We start from the raw sequence: 18733 nt of genomic DNA, 5'->3' as shown, positions 1-18733 counted from the left end.
GTCTTAAACCTCGGCTTTTCATTCATTTAGGTGCACTTGAAGTTTGAAATTAATGCATATGACCCAGCAATCGTACAACAGCTTATTCTTTCGGGAGAACCAAGCTCGGCAGTTGAATCAAGGAGACCAACTTTAGCGTGGCTGGAAGACTCCTCCAGCTGCTCGGACATACCAAAATTGGAAGGAGATAGGTATGTGAATTTTTTTTAGTGGATTTATAAAAGTTACATATTGTCCTAAATTTTATATTCTCTTAATTCTAAGTAAAGGGGCAGAAAAAATTATTAGGTCAAGAGAGTAGAGAACAAACGTTTAGTTATAAAGTCTGGAAGAGCTGTGATACTTGAGAAAAATTTTCATTCGGAAATGCCATCATCTATAAAATTTACTTTATTTTCTGTCTCAATCTATGCCAATTGGAAATAATTGCTGCGCTGAAAAATAAAGTCTAAATAATGAAACTAAATCCTTCGATTAAACTTATTTTACCTTCTTCTAAATCTTTTCCTAGTGCAGTTGAACCAAATGATTTTGGTTCCCACTTGTTTTCATTAGCACCTCAAATTGTAGAAGTGCTAATACATAGTGAAATAACCCATGGCTAGGCAAGATGACCTGATTATTTAAAACAGTTTATCAGTAGTCAGCATGAGTTGAGGCATGGTCATTATTACTGTAGAGACATTTTGGTAAAATTGTTATGTTGGGTTCTCTTCCATTCAGGTTTTGTGACAGTCTTGATTTCTGTAGCTGTATTTGATCTGTGTGCGTGCAGGAGTCAAAGTATAATTTTACTTTACCCACTCATCTCTGAAGACACTGCAGTTGTAACTCTGAACTGGGCTAGGATTATAGAGCAACATATGCAGTATTCTCAAGCAGACAGAATGAAGGTTCCAAAAACCACTCAACTTGTCTTAAGCAGTAGAAGCTACTCCCTTTTAAGATTCTGAAGGTAGCAGTGTGAAATGGGGACTATTTAACTGTGATCAGATGTCCTGATGCTGAGGCAATCTGTCATCTCTCTTGCAGGGGCTTCTTACGTTAATGATGTGTGATAGATGTTCTACCACAGTCAGTGATTTCACAGTATTTTACTTCACAGTCCTTTTGGTGGCATGTACATAACATAAAACTCTATTAGTGCAAATTGTTTCATTAATGGAATTAATGGAAAATTCATAGTATATTAGTTGGGAAGGTTACCTCTGTCTGGTCTTTCTTGGTAATGATATGTATAAATTATGGGTAGGTAAATGAATGTGGCCTGAGCTCTGAAACAGACTGCATTAAAGCTTCATTGGCTGTTCTCAGTTATTATAAATCCCTGTGAGTAAATCCCCAGCTTGATGGAAAAGCAGGTGGCCTATTGTTTGAGTTTTGACTACATTTGTCAATAGGACTAGAAAGTAAGTGTGCTTGAGCTCTGTGATTTTCTTAGAAGTTAGTGGAAAGTTAATAGAAGATAATGAAATTGGTATGTGCTTCTGAACACTGATTTAATTTATTTTTTAAAATATTTATTTATTTATTTTAGAGAGCACGAATGGGAGGGGTAGAGGGAGAGGTAGAGAGAATCTGAAGCGGACTCTGCTGAGTGTGGAGTCCCCCCCCTTCGGTCACGACCTGAGCTGAAACCAAGAGTCGGCACTTAACCGACTGTGCCACCCAGGCGCCCCTGAACACTGATTTTATTTTATTTTATTTTATTTTATTTTATTTTATTTTATTTTATTTTATTTTATTTTATTTTATTTTATTTTTTTAAGATTTTATTTATTCATTTGACAGAGAGAGAGAGACAGCCAGCGAGAGAGGGAACACAAGCAGGGGGAGTGGGAGAGGAAGAAGCAGGCTCCCAGCGGAGGAGCCTGATGTGGGGCTTGATCCCATAACGCCGGGATCACGCCCTGAGCCGAAGGCAGATGCTTAACGACTGAGCCACCCAGGCACCGTGAACACTGATTTTAATTAGAACTTTTGTCTTGGAGTTTTGTAATTTGGGGGTTAGAAATTGAATCAAGACATACTTTTTAAGATTGCACACACACTTAGGTAAAATGTACATTTTCGGTAAACACCCAGTATCTCAGGTGGACAGGTATTATGTTGTGGTGTGCTGGAGTTGAGATATAAATCTCTGCGTACTTTTAAGAGGTAGTCTTTCTAGGGTAGAAGGATCCTTTTCTCTTAAGAAAGTGAAGTGAATCATACTGAAAGAGTACTCTTAAGTTGGGGTGGTAGGAGGAAGCTGAAGAGGTGAAACTTCATCTCTAACCTCAGTCTCCCTCTCTGGCTCTCCCTTCCCCCAGAGGTAGCAGGATTTCTGTTGTATTGGTAGTAAATATACTGAACCAAACTAATACTGATTTTGTGGCACAATATATAATATATTTGTTTTGAAAAATACTGTATAAGTTTCATTAGCTCAAAGAATAATGTTAATTGAACGAATTAAAACTTAGCCAAGAAGCTTAATTGGCAGTGTAGTTTGCTTATGGATTGTTTATGACCATTTCTACTTGAAAGGCAACATTTGTCTTTGTTCTGAGTTAATTCAGGGAAGAATATTTATTTGGGAAGGAAGATTATTTGGGAACACATTTAATTTAAATGAATTAACATCTTTGTCTCATTTTGTATATTTTTCAAATTGGTAAAAATTTCCTGCATTTATCTTTAAAGTTGTTTATATAGTATTGATATATCAAAGCTAAGGTATCCATGTGATACTAGTATCTTCAGTTTTCAAAAATAGATAATACTAACTAACCATTTAAAACTTATTCATAATATCTTATTTATTTTGGATATTTATTACTCTGCAGAAGGTTTTGCACATGTAAAAGGCTTTAGTAAATCTAGTGTCTGTTATAAACCTAATGCATGCTTAACATAGAAAAATTGGACAATACAGAGAAGTAACTTGAAGATATGTAGAGTACCCATAATTACATCATCCAGTTATGTTAACATTTATATATATAAATTTTTTAATGTGTATTTATGTGTGTTTTTTTAACCCATATTTAAGAGTTTTATTAAGGTATAGTTATACATCATAAAATTCACCCTTTTGGTATATACAGTTCAGTCATTGTACTTACTTTTACTATGTAGCGGTATGAGAATTTTTCTATCAAATAATTTTTTGAAAAGAGATTGTATTTTGAAAAACTTGAGAAAGAGCTTTTTATTTCATTTTGTTTTTTTGCTAGTTAAGGTGATTTTCTGGCAACCCTTTATAACATTATTTGTAATTTCATATCAAGATACCTTGAATTCCTTCTTTAAAATATACAACTACTTAGGGCACCTGGGTGGCTCAGACAGTTAAGTATCCAACTCTTGATCTCAGCTCAGGTTTTGATCTCAGGGTTGTGAGTTTAAGCTCCATGTTGGGTTCTACATTGGGTGTGAAGCCTATTTAAATAAATAAAAATAAAATAAATAAAATATACAAGTACTTTATTTAACTTTTTGTCCTTATAGCTGGATAATACTTGGTTATTTTTTTAATATGAAAACCCTTCCGTATATGAAACCTATTGTTTCTTCTTGGTTTGGATTTCTTCATTCTGGATAATTTCCAAAGATTAGTATTTCCTCTTGGGGTTTATTTTTCCAAGTATCTTTATTATTTCTCTGAAATCAGCCAATTAGTATTTAAATAGCTTAAGGCTAATTAGCAACTGATCTTGAACTTTTGCACATTTTTTTGTTGTTTTAAATTATAGCACAGAATTGTTTTATGGAAAATTATTTCCACTTGAAAAATTTAAGACACAGAAATTTGTCAAAAATGTCTAACTGAGCCCTGCCCCTACTGCATATTTCAACCTTTTTTTTTTTTTTTTTAACAGAGATTACTTACTTACATTTCATTTAAAATTATCTAAGTGCCTGGCTATTTCAGTTGTAAGTGAAATATATTGTTTCAGAAAGGGAGAGTTAATATTTTCTTTCTTTCCTTCAAAATGCATCTTTTAATTTTTTAAATTGAGGTCATCAGAATTTTAGAACTGTAGAAGTGCTGATTGTTAGAGTATAGACACAGTCTCATATTATGCTAGAGTGATCTTTTATTAAATTTTTTTCTTGTCTGCTAACAGATGAGAGTGCGAATAAAGATGGATGTGAAGAGGGAGGCTGGCAATTTCTTGACTGAGTAAAGAATAAAGGAGGGACCTCCTCTCTTCTTAACACATAACTTCTGAGTTGTAATAGTTTCCCTGCTTGTCAAGGAGTACTTACTACCCCTTTAAAAACAAACAAACCAAACACAAGGCAAAAATGAAGTGTGTGTGTGTGAGAGAGAGAGAGTACGTGTACATATACACATATTTATATAGCTCTTTTATTTGGTTTTAGGACAACTTTCTTGAATTCAGTAATGAAATAGTTATTAAAATTTTACTATCTGAAATACTTGACTTTATTAGCTGCCTCTCTCTCTTATCCGTTTATTTACCTGCTATTCTCAGTCACACCTTAAGTCTTCAAATCCGTACAAATTTTATTATACATTCTTAGAGGTTTCCACATTCTGTTTCAGACAGATACTTATTTCATGATTTTAAGGTAATCCAATACCAGCATTGTCAATCAGTTATGATTTCAGACTACTTATATGTCATTTAAGCAAGTTTTAATAGTTTTATATGATACTTCTCTTTGAGTTGCAGAGCGGTGGTTGTAACTTTTTTCTTTGTCTCATAATATGTATACCTTTTTTTTGAAATTCCAAATATTTTTTTACTTTGTCTTTAAGTGATGATTTACTGGAGGATTCAGACAGTGAAGAGCATTCCAGATCAGATTCCGTCACAGGTATGTTAAAAATATCAGATAACCTATTGTTTAAATCCTTTCATTTATACAGTTATAGGTAAAGCAAAATATTACTTAATTCTGAATTTCTTAGTGAATGCAAACTCTACATTTTCATTAATATACACAGAAAACTCAAATGTTAAATATTAGAGATCTTGAATCAGCATATGTAGAGTCCCATACTTATATTTTAAATGGTACATATTTGAGCCAAATTAGTTAAAGTGACAGTTTTACTAAATTTTTGTCACAGATGTCAAGGAATAGACATTAAGCTCTTCAGAATGTGTTTGGTTTATTTGTATAATTTATTCTGTTGTTAAATAAAAGTAACATTGAAATTAAGGTTCTTTATTCCCAAAATAAAACAAGTAAAGAGAGAATAAATTAAGTATAAAATCTTAATCATCAGGTAAGTGCTGCCTTACTCATTATCTTATGAAATATTAAGGTGAAAGCGTGTGCTTCACATTCTAATGTAGTTATATAATAGGCAAGGCTAATAGTACATCTCCGAATAGTTTTTCTGTATCAGAATTCAAATTCTTGTCATTTATTATAGGCTGAATGCATTTCCCAATACATAAAAGAGTTATGTTAACTAACATCTGTTAGAGTTTTAGGGACCGATTAAGATAAAAATATGTAAAGCATAGTACCTGGGAAGTAGCCAATATTTTTAAAAAGTGTTACTAAATTGCGGCTGTTCTGTAATGTCCTATCTCAGGAACTGAGGACATATATAACTTGTTAAATCTCTGGGGGAAGAGACATGGCTTTGTATAGTACAGATGTCAAAAATTAGAGTGAGTGTAGAATAGCAAGTGCTCTCTAAGTTCTAAACTGTCATGGAATTTTTTTAAAGCCCCCAAACAATGCTAGACTGATTTGGGGTTAAACCTTAGTTGTCTTTTGAAGTAATTTTTAGCAGTGAAAAAAAATTTTAAAGTAGGAAAATGCCCTGAGTAATTTATGAATGTATAATTAGCTCTAGAAAAATAAGGAATAGATTCATTAAAAAAAAATTAGTCTGATGAAGATAATGTTCCTTTCCCATTTTGTTGTCCTTTTGCAAAAACAGAAAAGGGCTACAATTGCATTTTCTTAATCTGGGAAAAAATAATAAACTGGTCACAGGTTACCTGGAGACCTGGTTAGAGCTTGAATTCTACTAATTCACTCTTTGTCCAGTCACTCATACTCTCTGGGCCTCAGTTTTTCCTTTGTAAAGTGAAGTGTTTGAACTAAATGTTCCTTTTTCTGCTCTTAAAGTTTTTGATTCTAACCATAACCTTTCCTTTGTATGCTGTAGCTTTGCTCTTTTCTCTGGGTCCAATGATCTCAGTAGGTATTTTTGTAATTATAGTTTCTATCTTTGGCCTATTTCTTTATCCCTTTTCTACTTCTACCTTTTTCATCTATGCCTAGTTGCTTTTTCACACTTCCTTTAGATACCGTAGTCCTGTTTATCTCACTTCTAGTATCTAGAAAGTCACCATGTATGTTTGTTGGCTTTTTCTGTGGTACCTCATTTAAGGTTGGGGTTGTTGTCCTTATGTAGTATTAAAAGGTAGCTATGGAAAGAGAAGAAAAATCCTTCTGGTTCAAAATTTTTAATTCCCTCCTTTTAGGATTTGTAAGTTCATTTGTAAAATATGTATATTAGTCAGCCTCACTTGGGGTTTCGCTTTCCACAGTTTCAGTTACCTTTGGTCATCTGTTATCCTGAGTAGATGACCTTCTGGCATATGGTCAGAAGGTAAGTAGTAGCATAACGGTAGGGCACATTGCCTGTGTCTTTTACCTCACTTCATCTCATCACATCGGTATTTTATCTCACATCATCACAAGAAGAGTGAATATAGTATAGTAGGATATTTTGGGAGAGGAAACACAGTGACATAACTTTTGCTGTTAATCTCTTACTGTGCCTGGTTTGTAAGTTAAACTTTATCATATGTATGTATACAAATAAAACATAGTACATACAGAGTTTTGTACTGTCTACAGTTACAGGTGTCCACTGGGATTTTGGGATGTGTCTCCTGCCTATAAAGGGGGGGATGACTCTATCTTCTAGGTTAATTCTGTTATATTGATAGTTTACTGGCGAGTTTATGAAGGCTCGTGTTATGAATGGGAGATGTGTTGTCTTCCTGAAGTATCTAAAATAAGTCATAGATGCTATTTCAAAATTTACATTTACCAACTCTAGGAGATTCCCATCAAAGTGAATGATACAGTCTGAAGAATTATGGAATGTATTTCTTACCTAAGAGACTTTTACCCATTTTTCATTTGAAGGTTATGGCTTTTGAAAGTATCTAGATGATGTCATAGAGAGAAAAGTTTGGTTTTGGGGCCAGATAACCGAATTAAGGATACATTTACTTCTTGTGAAGAGTGGGAAGAGTGTTTGACAGGAGATTGAAGGAGGGTTCAAATTGAAATTTCTTAGTTTTAGAAAAGTGCTTAGGTAAAACCTAGTTGCTTACCTCAGGAAGTTTGGCTGATAGAACTGTTGGCTGACACTACCTAAGTAAGCAGAAAACAGAAGGGTTTCCCAAAATGATTATCTGGAGAATATTGTATTGCAGTCTCTTTGTAGCTATATTATATAAAAACTTGTTTTATAGTCCAGTAGGTTTGAGAAATTCTGAGATAACAGATTTCCTTACTGCAGTATTTGACAGTTGTCATTGTGCTTTGTCAGTCTTCTGAAGTAGAATGGACAGCACCGGATGTTTCTTAGATGTTACTTAAATTGTTGGGAAGAAGCAGAGTAATAATGCCACTTGTCATGCTGCCCTTCTTAATGAATAGTCCCACCTTCTATGCCATTTAATTTGAATATTTCTTAAATGTATGTTAATATATGTAATTTGTGGTTATTTTGTTTTTATCTTTCTCTGTATCATAAACTATCTTTTTAGTTCTGACCATAACCTAAAAAAAAATCATTTATATAAGTTTCAGTTTAGTCCAATAAATAGTTGAACATCCTCAAGATTTATTACAGTGTACTACATGCTATCAAAATCTTACTGTCACCTTTTAATTTCAAATCTAAATTAGTAGAGTTAATACAGATAACTAACGCACGGTATTATAGACAGACTGCGTGTGAATGTAACCAAATGAGTGGTCGTGTAAATGAACAGCTTCATTAGGACAATTAAACTGTTGAGTGTGTAATTACAATTTTCTTCCATTTAACTAGAAATGGTGTCAGATTTAGGTCATAATAGCAACGTTATATGAAGTGAGAAGATTATCCCCAGAAAACGGGAAGTTCTAGATAAAGCTGTCATTGAGCATTTTAAAGAAATACTTAATGAAATAGCAGAAATGGTGTGAGCAGAACTTTTGGTATATGTTAAGTGTATGATGTTCTGTGAATCTCATTTGCACATTACATGGGCGCTTTCAAACTTTCATGGAGTTGTTGAGTTATTTTATACTTATTTCCTTTACTATTCTGTATTTTTCTTATCTAAAATCATAAAGCCAATTCCAGTGTGTTTTTTTTCCCCCCATAAGATCTAGACTTAGACATTATTGTTGCTAATGTTGCTGACTGATAGTATTTTTGCTATTGAGAAAGAAACAAAATGGTTCAGATTTTCAGTTCAATATTAAGAGATTATACCTGGTTTAGGGGTTAAGTGACATCTGTTACAAGGTTTTGTGTAGACAAACATGGCATATTTGGAGCTTTGAGACTGAGAAATGACTTTTGTACTCTTTGTAAGGGGACAACACACAATGGACAAAGGATCATTAAGGGATATTGTAGTTGACTTTAAGTGAGCCATGAATTAGCAGAAGACACTTTATGCTTCACTTTAAAATGGCAAATTTTGGGGTTTTTCCTTCCTAGTTATAATTTTTTCCTAAGCTGAAATTAGAATTGCATTGTATACTGTGATAATCAACTGATAATTAGCATGGTGGGGTGGGAGGGAGGAGAGCATGCTATGACTTCTTCTAAATGGTGAAAGAAAGGGAACTGACACTATAATCATGTTTCATGGATTTTCTATAAAGTGTGTGACAGTTATAATGGTATTGAGTGTTTTTTGGTTTAGAATTGAAGGACAGAAATCCTATTATTTTGATACTAATAATGTCTTCATTCTTTAACCGTTCTCATAAATTAAAAAGGGTGGGGGAGGGTTGCTTATAAATTGCCAGGAGAATATATTCTGAATTGAAAATGGTTTTGACTCTCTTGAATACCTTAGTGGTTTTTCTGAATAGATTTATCTCAGATTTGATTAACTTCCCCTTAAAGTACTTTAAATTCTTCCACTTACATGATTATAATGCACTGATTGGATGAGTAAGAAAAGAAAATGAACGAAAACATTGTACTAAAGATTTATGACTTACCAATCTTAGGACCAATTCTAATGAATATTGTTCCTTTTCAAAGGGCATACGTCACAGAAGGAAGGCATGGAGGTCAGCCTTGATATAACAGCACTCAGCATTCTGCAGCAGCCTGAAAAACTTCAGTGGGAGATTGTGGCCAATGTGCTTGAAGATACTGTTAAGGATCTTGAAGAACTTGGGGCAAATCCTTGCTTAACAAACTCTAAGAGTGAAAAGACAAAGGAAAAGCACCAGGAACAACACAACATTCCCTTTCCATGTTTATTAGCTGGAGGTTTATTAACATATAAATCTCCTGCTACCTCACCCATTAGTAGTAATTCTCACAGGTCACTGGATGGTTTAAGCAGAACTCAGGGTGAAAGTATATCAGAACAAGGGTCAACTGACAATGAATCCTGCACTAACTCAGAATTAAATTCTCCTCTGGTAAGGAGGACTTTACCCATTTTGCTTCTTTATAGCATCAAGGAATCTGATGAGAAAGCAGGAAAAATATTTTCACAGATGAACAATATAATGAGCAAAAGTTTGCATGATGATGGCTTTACAGTTCCACAGATTATTGAAATGGAGCTGGATAGTCAGGAGCAGTTGTTGTTGCAGGATCCTCCGGTGACTTACATTCAGCAATTTGCAGATGCAGCAGCCAACCTTACCTCTCCAGATTCTGAGAAGTGGAACTCTGTGTTTCCCAAGCCTGGGACTTTGGTTCAGTGCTTAAGGCTGCCAAAGTTTGCAGAGGAGGAGAATCTTTGTATAGACTCCCTAACTCCTTGTGCTGATGGAATTCATTTGTTGGTAGGACTGCGGACATGCCCTGTTGAATCCTTGAGTGCAATAAATCAAGTAGAGGCCTTGAATAATTTAAATAAATTAAACTCTGCACTATGTAATAGACGGAAAGGTGAGCTGGAATCAAATCTTGCTGTAGTGAATGGTGCAAATATTAGTGTAATCCAACATGAATCACCAGCAGATGTACAAACTCCTTTGATAATTCAGCCCGAGCAGAGGAATGTTAGTGGTGGATATTTAATACTTTATAAAATGAATTATGCCACTCGGATAGTGACTTTAGAAGAGGAGCCAATAAAAATCCAACATATCAAAGACCCCCAGGACACAATTACCTCGCTCATTTTGCTTCCACCAGATATATTGGATAATCGAGAAGATGACTGTGAGGAACCTGTTGAAGAAATGCAGTTAACCTCAAAGAATGGCATTGAAAGAGAAAAAAAGGCTGATATTTCTACTCTTGGACACCTGGTAATAACCACTCAGGGAGGATATGTAAAAATATTAGATCTTTCAAACTTTGAAATTTTGGCCAAAGTGGAACCTCCCAAAAAGGAGGGCACTGAGGAACAGGACACATTTGTTTCTGTCATTTACTGCTCGGGCACAGACAGGCTGTGTGCATGCACCAAAGGTAAGCTGTTGGTTTGTTTGGTTCTCCTACAAATCTTACAAAATCAGTGTATATGGCATTCAGTTATATGCATACCTCGTATGAATTTTAGATCCATATAGATGGAGAGGAATTTATTATTTTTTTTTATGATGAAGCGGTGAATCTTTCTACTGTTTTAACTTTTTAAAACTTTTTTCTACTGCCCTAGGTAAGGATTCTAATTGTAAATAAGTTAATAAGTCTCTCAGAAAGTATCTTCTCTGCTTTAACCTCAAGAAAATAACCTGCTGTTGTTTCTGTGAGTCCTGACTCTGCATCTGCTCAAATTTGTGGCCTTGGGCAAGTTACTTTAAACTCAGTAAACCTTTGTTTATTTATAGATGAGGATAAGAAGGCCTGTTACCAGGCTTCTTAGAATGAAATGAAATAATGTATGTAAGGTTTTTGGCACAGAGTATATATACTGGTCATTATTTCCTCCTGAAATAAAAATATTTAGTGAATAATTACTAGTTTCGCCAAATAAATTTTTCTTGTGTGATTTACTCGACCTTTGGCTAATGGTTGAATCAGCTTTGCAACATCTGAGGCCCCATACAGAGTAATACATAGTGTGCATTTCCCCCCCTACTTTTCTTATATATTTTAAGTTGGAAAGATAAAGCAGTATTTGAAAAGGATTACTGACAATATCAGGCAAAATGAATAGTTTTATTGATAGTATAGTAGGAATTTAGGGCCAGTAGATATTTGAAGCCCAGGTAGCTATAACCAGTGCTTGGGAGAAGAACTGGGTGTGTGGAGAGTCATACATTTCATTTGTGGTTCTTGGGAGGAATTAACCCAAGTTTTTTTCACTTTAAAAGATTGCAAGAGTTGGCCAAGAAGGGTAGTGGTGAATGTAGTGGTTCAGATTGCCTTCTTTGAAATACACCTAGTAAAATAAGGGGAAGAAAAGTCTTCAAATAACATCAAAACCAAATAGATTAATTTTAAAAACGAGCAATGCAGAATAACTTTAGACTAATTAAACTTTGAATTAGAGTTGATAAAGTTTAGAAAAACCATCAGAATACTTTGTGGTGTGAAGGATAATTTGAAGTTATTGATCATGTATGTGCCAGTTCACTGTTGAGAGAGCTTTACTTCTCGTAATTCGTTTAGTCATCATGCCAACTTTATGAGGTACATACTGTTATTGTCTTCATTTTACAGATAAGGAAACTGAAGAAAGGAGAGGTTAAGTAACTTGCCTAAGTCACAGAGCTAATAAATGACAGAGTCAGCATTCATACCTGGGCATCTGTCATCAGGGTGCTTAAACTACATTGTACTGCCAGAATGTAACAAAAGCATAAGACTTGTAGGGGCACCTGGGTGGCTCAGTTGGTTAAGCGTCTGACTTTGATCTCAGCTCAGGTCTTGATCTCAGGGTTGTCAGTTCAAGCCCATGCTGAGTGTGGAGCCACTTAAAAAAAAAGTAATGGAGTGTACTTAAAAAAAAAAGATGACGACTCATACGTTGAGTTTTAAAGAATCTTTTGATGTGAAAGATTTAAAAAACGAAAACAATTTAATATGCCATAGGTCATCCAGAATGGAGCTGGTTTTGGAACCTGAGTGACCTAGTCCCGGGGCACATCTGTGTAAGATACTAGTATTTTCCAGAAATATAGTCAGGGTTTAATGATTTTAATTGTTTGATGAGATATGCTTTTGTGAGACAGAGGAGAAGTAGTATTTAAATAGATTAATGTATTCTTGGAGTTTGGACAATGAAGAGTTCTAGGAATCGATCTCATGAGATAGGGAATTTATCCGGATGGGTCAAAGGATAAGAAAAAGTCTGAAAAGTTAAGCACTTTGAAAAGTATCTCCTAGTTCTTAAGGATTGACTGATCCGGATAGACTTGAAAAGATGAGATTAGTAATAAAAAAGAGGAAAGAAAAGTTGATGTTTTAAAATGTATATATGACAGTCCAGAAAGTGGTTGTAAAATTTTTAAAAAGGATTACAGACTCTGAATCAAAAGGACATTACGTTTTCATGACATGTCATAAGAGTGTATTCAAATAGCATAAAATCTCTTTTTCTGCTGGAGACTCATTGAGCCTTTTGATAAAAATCTACAACTAATGTTGTAAGTTAATTTCAAATAGTATTAATAATGTACTAAAGGTAGATTTGATACCGCAATGTTTGATTAAAGTTCAGAAAAAGGATATACGTACACGTACATATATACATATATGTGAAATAAAGAAATAAGGTCCCTTCCGGCCACCAGCTAACAATTCCAGAAACGTGGGCCACTTTCTCCACTGCTGGCACATGGCTGAGGAATGGGGGATGGCAGCTGCTTCCTGCAGGCCACTTTCATGAAAGATCAGTAGCATTTCCCTTTATCAAGCATTCTCTGGTCATTGTTTCTTATTAGGTTCCAGAGTTCTAAAATAGTTGATTTCATCACTTTCTAGTTCAGTAGCTGACCTCTAGAACTTCCTACCTAGAACTTCCTACTCTGCCATTTGGTGTGACATTACTGGTGCTTTTGTGTATATATATTTTTTAAATACTTTTTTTGGAGTTCTGTTCTTAGTGATTTAATCTGTCACAAACTACTTAGAATAATACTAACTTAATTCTAGTAAAATACATTTTGCTCTAATCTTTTTTCTCCTGCACCTTTGTGCTACCATTGTCTTATATGTTGCATTAAGATAAGTTACAAACCCAACCAAAAAGAGTTAATACAATCTTTGTCTTTTAAAAAGATTTACAAAGAAATGAGATAAAATATATTGTTCATCTACTTATTTCATTACCTATGTACTCATTTCTGGTACTTTGTGTGTGTGTGTGTGTGTGTGTGTGTGTGTGTGTATGTGTATGAGATAGAATTTGGTAGTGCTTTCATCTTGAAGGACTTTCTTTAGTACTTATTACAAGGCAGATCTCCTAGTAAAAAATTCTGATTATCCTGAAATATCTCTATTTCACATTCGTTTTTGAAGAATAGTACTGTATATAGAAATTATTGGTTGACTATTTCTGCACATCTCATTCAGTTGCCTTTGACCTCCGTTGTTTCTGGTACGTCTGCTGTTAATTTCCATCATTAGATCTCATGAGTCATTTTTTAACTTGTTGCATTAATGTTTTCTCATTGACCTTTCAGCAGTTTGACTGTAACATAGGTACCTGTGAATCTCATTGTATTTATCCTACTTGAGGTTCATTGAATTGATTGGATTTGCAGTGTTGTAATGTTTTTCTTCAAATTTAGGGAGTTTTTGTCCATTATATCATCAAATTTTTTTTCCTTTGCCTTTTCTGTTCTCTTTTTCTGGAATTCCCATTACATATATGCTCTTATACTTTATCTGTCCCATAGGTCTCTGAGATGCTTTTCACTTTGAAAGATCTTTTTCTTTCTTTTTTTTTTTTTTGGATTGGTTAATTTCTTATGCTCTGTTTTTATTTTACTGATTCCTTCTACTGCCATCTCAAATCTGCTTTGAGCCTCTCTGATAAACTTTTCATTTTAGCTATTTTATGTTTCAACTCCAGAATTTCCCCTTTGTTCTTTAAAACAATTGGTTTTTTGGTTGAGATTCTCTACTTGTTGAGTCATTTCCACCATTTGTTCCTTTAATTCTCCATACCTGATTTCCTTTTATTCTATAAAAATACTTAAAGTAGCTTCTTTGAAGTTCTTGTCTGCCAAATCTAAATCTTGAGAACTCAGAAATATTTCCCAGTGATTTTGTTTTTTTTTAAGCATGGGTCATTCTTTCTTCTGGTGTCTTACAATTTTTAATTTAGTACTGGACATTTTAAATAATATTGCAGAATTCTGGATTCTGATTTCCCCTCTTGGGAGGTTGTTGTTGCTTTGTTTATTTGTTCGGTAACCCATCAGGACTACATCTGTGAAATGTTTCTTTTGCAGTGTGCAGTCACTGATGTCTCCCATCATTTTTTCCCCCTAGAGGTTTTCATTTTTAAGCCTTGTTTCTTATTTGTTGCCTCTGTGTCTACTTAGCTTAGTATTCAGCCAAACATTTTGATAAATGATTGTCCCCAAGTAACTTTACCAGAAAGGCTGTATTCAGGTGTGTTCTGGCTTTTATGTGCTTTATTTTTATTTTCTGTCATGCCCTCTTACAACTCTTCTGCATATGCATGGGGCTTAGTTGACTGGAAATGTGTGGATGGCTTGGGCCCCATCTGGTTTTGTAACACATGTGTACAGCCTCTGATCTTTGTGGATTATGTGGAGGGTTTGCCAACCCCCCTATGTTTCTTTTGCTTCTTGTAACTTTGTATTAAGGGCAGGGTCCTGACTTCAGGATACACCTCATTTTTGTTGCCCCTGAGCCCTTTAAACTGATGGCTCTCTAAATCCGTTGGGCCCCCTTGCAGTAGCATCCCTTCTGCTGGTTTTCATTGCTTGCGCCACCCTGGTTGAATGACAGTTTTGTCTGGCTTTATGGCTGCTTTCAGGAAGAGGAGTTGTCATCTTCCTTGTTCTGTCATGTTGAAAGTGAGTCTCCAAATACTTTTGTTAGAATATTCTTTTATCCATTGATTTTTGTCTTAAATATTGCTAACTTTGCTTTCAGTTTTTTTCTGTGAGAACTACAAAAAAATAGAAATTCAGTTTCATTTCATTTCATTGTGAATGCTTCAAAAAATTAAGAATCTTTGTTCATTTTTGTTACTGCTGAGATATTTAGCTAGTGCATCAGTTTCCTCATCTGTAAAGTGGTCACAGTAATAGTCCTTATTGCCTCAAGGGGTTTTGGGAAGACTAAGTAAATGAATGTAAGCATTTAAAATAGTGTCTTACACATAGTTAGTACTAGGTAAATAACTGTTTTCACATATGTTTGTGTATTTGCCATTTTTTAAAATTAAATTTAATTTTCAGTCTGTAATACCTTGTCAATTTAATTTCTAAATTCTGGAAGATATGTCACTTTGGCAGCCCTGTTAACTGCCTTTTGAGTGATACTAAAATAAATTGAGTTTCTTAACTAAGTAGTATGCATTTGTATGTTTATCCATATTCCGTGTACCTATGCTGATAAAATTTTACTACACTGTAGGTGGTGAGCTTCATTTTCTCCAAATTGGAGGAACTTGTGATGATATTGATGAAGCTGATATACTAGTGGATGGATCTCTTTCTAAAGGAATAGAACCATCTTCAGAAGGTTCCAAACCTTTATCAAATCCTTCAAGTCCTGGCATTTCAGGTATGATACGAAGTTTTTAAATGAAATTTTAAAAATGCAAATTCTTGTGATGTTCAAAGTTTTCTGAGTCTTTCTTAAATAATGTTAAAATTTCTTTCAGTTTCTACAGTCAACTCTTGGTTACTTTGTTGAGGGAGTTCATTTCTTTGTTTCCATTCTTTCACTGGGCTTGTTTTTGTTTATTATTTATCATTATTTATCATTTTCAGTAGTTACAGATTGTTGTGAACATTAAAATAAAAAAATGTTTTTTTACCTGTGGTGGGTTGGCCAGTATTAGTGATGTTACCTAAGAGGTAAAACATTATTTTGGCCATTAAGGAGCTTTTGGTCTAGTTAGGGAAAAAACATGAAATAGGGAGTTGATTAAAAAAGTATAAAGTCAGTGGAGTGGCTAATTTACTAATATTACTACTGGAATTGAAAAGCTTGAAAAAATATTCTCTCCCTGGGGTAGTATATTGAGATCCTCATAGCCCCATTGTGCACCATTAGATAGGTTTGTTTTTGTATGTTGTTTTTGACTTTTCTCCTCTCTGTGTTCTCTACTGCCCTTCAGAAGTATTTTTTCAGAAGTAATGTGAACATGTTACTCCTGCTTAAATCTTGGACTTTTATGAAATAACTCTCGTCTTCTCAGTGTTTGTTACAATAAACTTTTCATGATTTCTTAAGTGTATAATTACGTTTCATGCTGTTTACATGTTATACTAAGCTCTCTTTCCCCACCCTTTATGACTACAGTTAGTCCTTTTGTGCTTCCACAGTGCTGTTACGTTTTACTCTTAGTCCTTAATACATTCTATTCCCTAAATCTAGCATTTAAAAGGTTAATAAATCTTTAATGAAAAGTGTGTTTAAACTCAGATGTATTCCAAATAGAACTAATACATAAAGTTGGTATTTGGTTTTTATGGACACTTAATATTTGGGTATTTGATCATTTTTCTTTGCATCAAAGGCAAACCTTTAGTGATTACTAGTGTACATGCTAACTTTAGTGACTATCACTATAATCTATGCTATCTTACATGCCAGGGATTTTCAGCCTCAGCACTATTATGTCGTTTTGGGCTAGACAGTTTTTTTTTGTGAGCAGACTGTCCTGGGCTGTATTAGCAGCATCTCTGGCTTCTATCTGCTAGAGTCCAGTAGCACAATTACCTCTTTACAGGTGGCCCTTGGGAAGCAAGATTTTCCTCCTGGTTGAGATAAACTGACTCATGTCTCATGCTACAATAAATCAAGACTTGATTGTCTTGATCAACTATACAGTTTGGTTTAAAAAGCTAACATACTGGATGTTTCTTATTTTATAGGTTATTGTTATAATGGAAAAGAAATTTATATTTTTAAAAGATTCTTAAAATTTATTTGTTTGAGAGAGAGAGAACAGGAGCAGGGGGAGGAGCACGGGGAGAGGGAGAAGCAGATTCCCTGCTGAACGGGGAGCCCGACGTTGGGCTTGATCCCAGGACCCCTGGATCATGACCTGAGCCAAAGGCAGATGCTTAACCGACTGAGCCACTCAGGCACCCTAAGAATTTTCATATATAGTCCATAAATACTATTGAGTAGAGAAAAGATGAATTAGATTATAAGGAAGCAAATAATGTAAAGAAGGGTTATTGGCATACAATTAATGTTTACAAACAATATTTAACAGTTTCAGTCTGATTTAAAAAGCTCTAAGCTTTGAAAAATGTGGTTTGAAGTTACTTTTAATAATTTTATAGAACTTGGTATAAATTTAAGTATAAATATTGGTATGCATACAAGATATTCTTAACTATCACAAAAGTAGGAAAAAGTCCTGGTAAAGCTTTTGGTTTGTAAGTATTTATCTGCCATCAGTGTAGTTTTGACTTTTAAAAAATTTCTTTTATATAAAGTTAAAAAGGGCAGATGTTATGTACTTATTGATGTTTAGCATTTTGTTTTGTAAATGATGAAGTCTAAAGGTTATTTATTGATTTGATAAAGACTTAGCTTGCATTTCAGCACTACTTCGTTTCCTTTGTTAACTTAGGGCTGGTTAGAGCTCATTCAGGGCTCTTCTAACAAGTTACGTTTGGGTTTCTCCAATAAGGATTACCCTTTTTGTAATTTAAAATATTCAAGATGGATTTTTATTATGGCCATTATGTAGTCAGGGCTAGTTACTTTATTTGCATATAGATATCTGAGCTAACATTAATAACTCTTAGGATAGTTGGCAAGTTTTCTAATTGAATAGACAAAAAACATGAATCAAAGCTCTTTTTTAAAAACCTATTTGAAATTCTATATTCACTGTTGTTAAGGAGTTGATTTATTGGTGGACCAGCCATTCACCCTTGACATCTTGACATCTCTTGTGGAGCTAACCCGCTTTGAGACTTTGACTCCACGGTTTTCAGCTACTGTTCCTCCATGTTGGGTAGAAGTTCAACAAGAACAGCAGCAAAGGAGGCATCCTCAACATTTGCATCAGCAACACCATGGGGATGCTGCTCAGCATACTAGAACTTGGAAACTACAGACTGACAGGTAAGATATTCTTCTAAGGTATTTGATTTTAAGCCCATGTTATGTATTTGTTAGAAACAACATAGAATTCTTAGGTATATTGTTGCTTCTCTTAACGTCTTTATATTAATAACTTTGTTCTTCTCATTTGTCACTTAATTTTGGAGATTTCTATATTCTTAGTTGTAGAATAAAATAGAGTAATCCAGCATTGCGATTAGTTTGGGCACTCAGTTCACAAGTTTATTTAACAGATATGTATTTATTTATTTATTTTTATTTTTTAAAATTTAAATTGATTTAATATAGAGTGTATCA

The 18733-nt window shown here is 34.2% G+C and overlaps 1 protein-coding gene across 23 annotated transcripts in view; it reads left to right on the top strand.

The window, feature by feature from the left end:
- Positions 1 to 18733, top strand: part of BIRC6 (baculoviral IAP repeat containing 6) — a 226993-nt gene that overhangs the window by 43834 nt on the left and 164426 nt on the right. For all 23 annotated transcript variants that reach the window (XR_003311423.4, XM_048222900.2, XM_026478650.4 and 20 more), the window contains exons 8-12: positions 31 to 191; positions 4772 to 4830; positions 9269 to 10663; positions 15758 to 15907; positions 18211 to 18436. Coding sequence is in view for 22 of the 23 variants with exons in the window: in XM_048222900.2 (XP_048078857.1) it covers positions 31 to 191; positions 4772 to 4830; positions 9269 to 10663; positions 15758 to 15907; positions 18211 to 18436 (1991 nt within the window). In the remaining variant the exon portion in view is untranslated. The remainder of the gene's footprint in view (positions 1 to 30; positions 192 to 4771; positions 4831 to 9268; positions 10664 to 15757; positions 15908 to 18210; positions 18437 to 18733) is intronic.

Source organism: Ursus arctos, unplaced genomic scaffold (assembly GCF_023065955.2).
Source record: "Ursus arctos isolate Adak ecotype North America unplaced genomic scaffold, UrsArc2.0 scaffold_8, whole genome shotgun sequence".
Classification (NCBI taxonomy): Eukaryota; Metazoa; Chordata; class Mammalia; order Carnivora; family Ursidae; genus Ursus; species Ursus arctos.
This window is presented reverse-complemented; position numbering and strand designations above follow the sequence as displayed.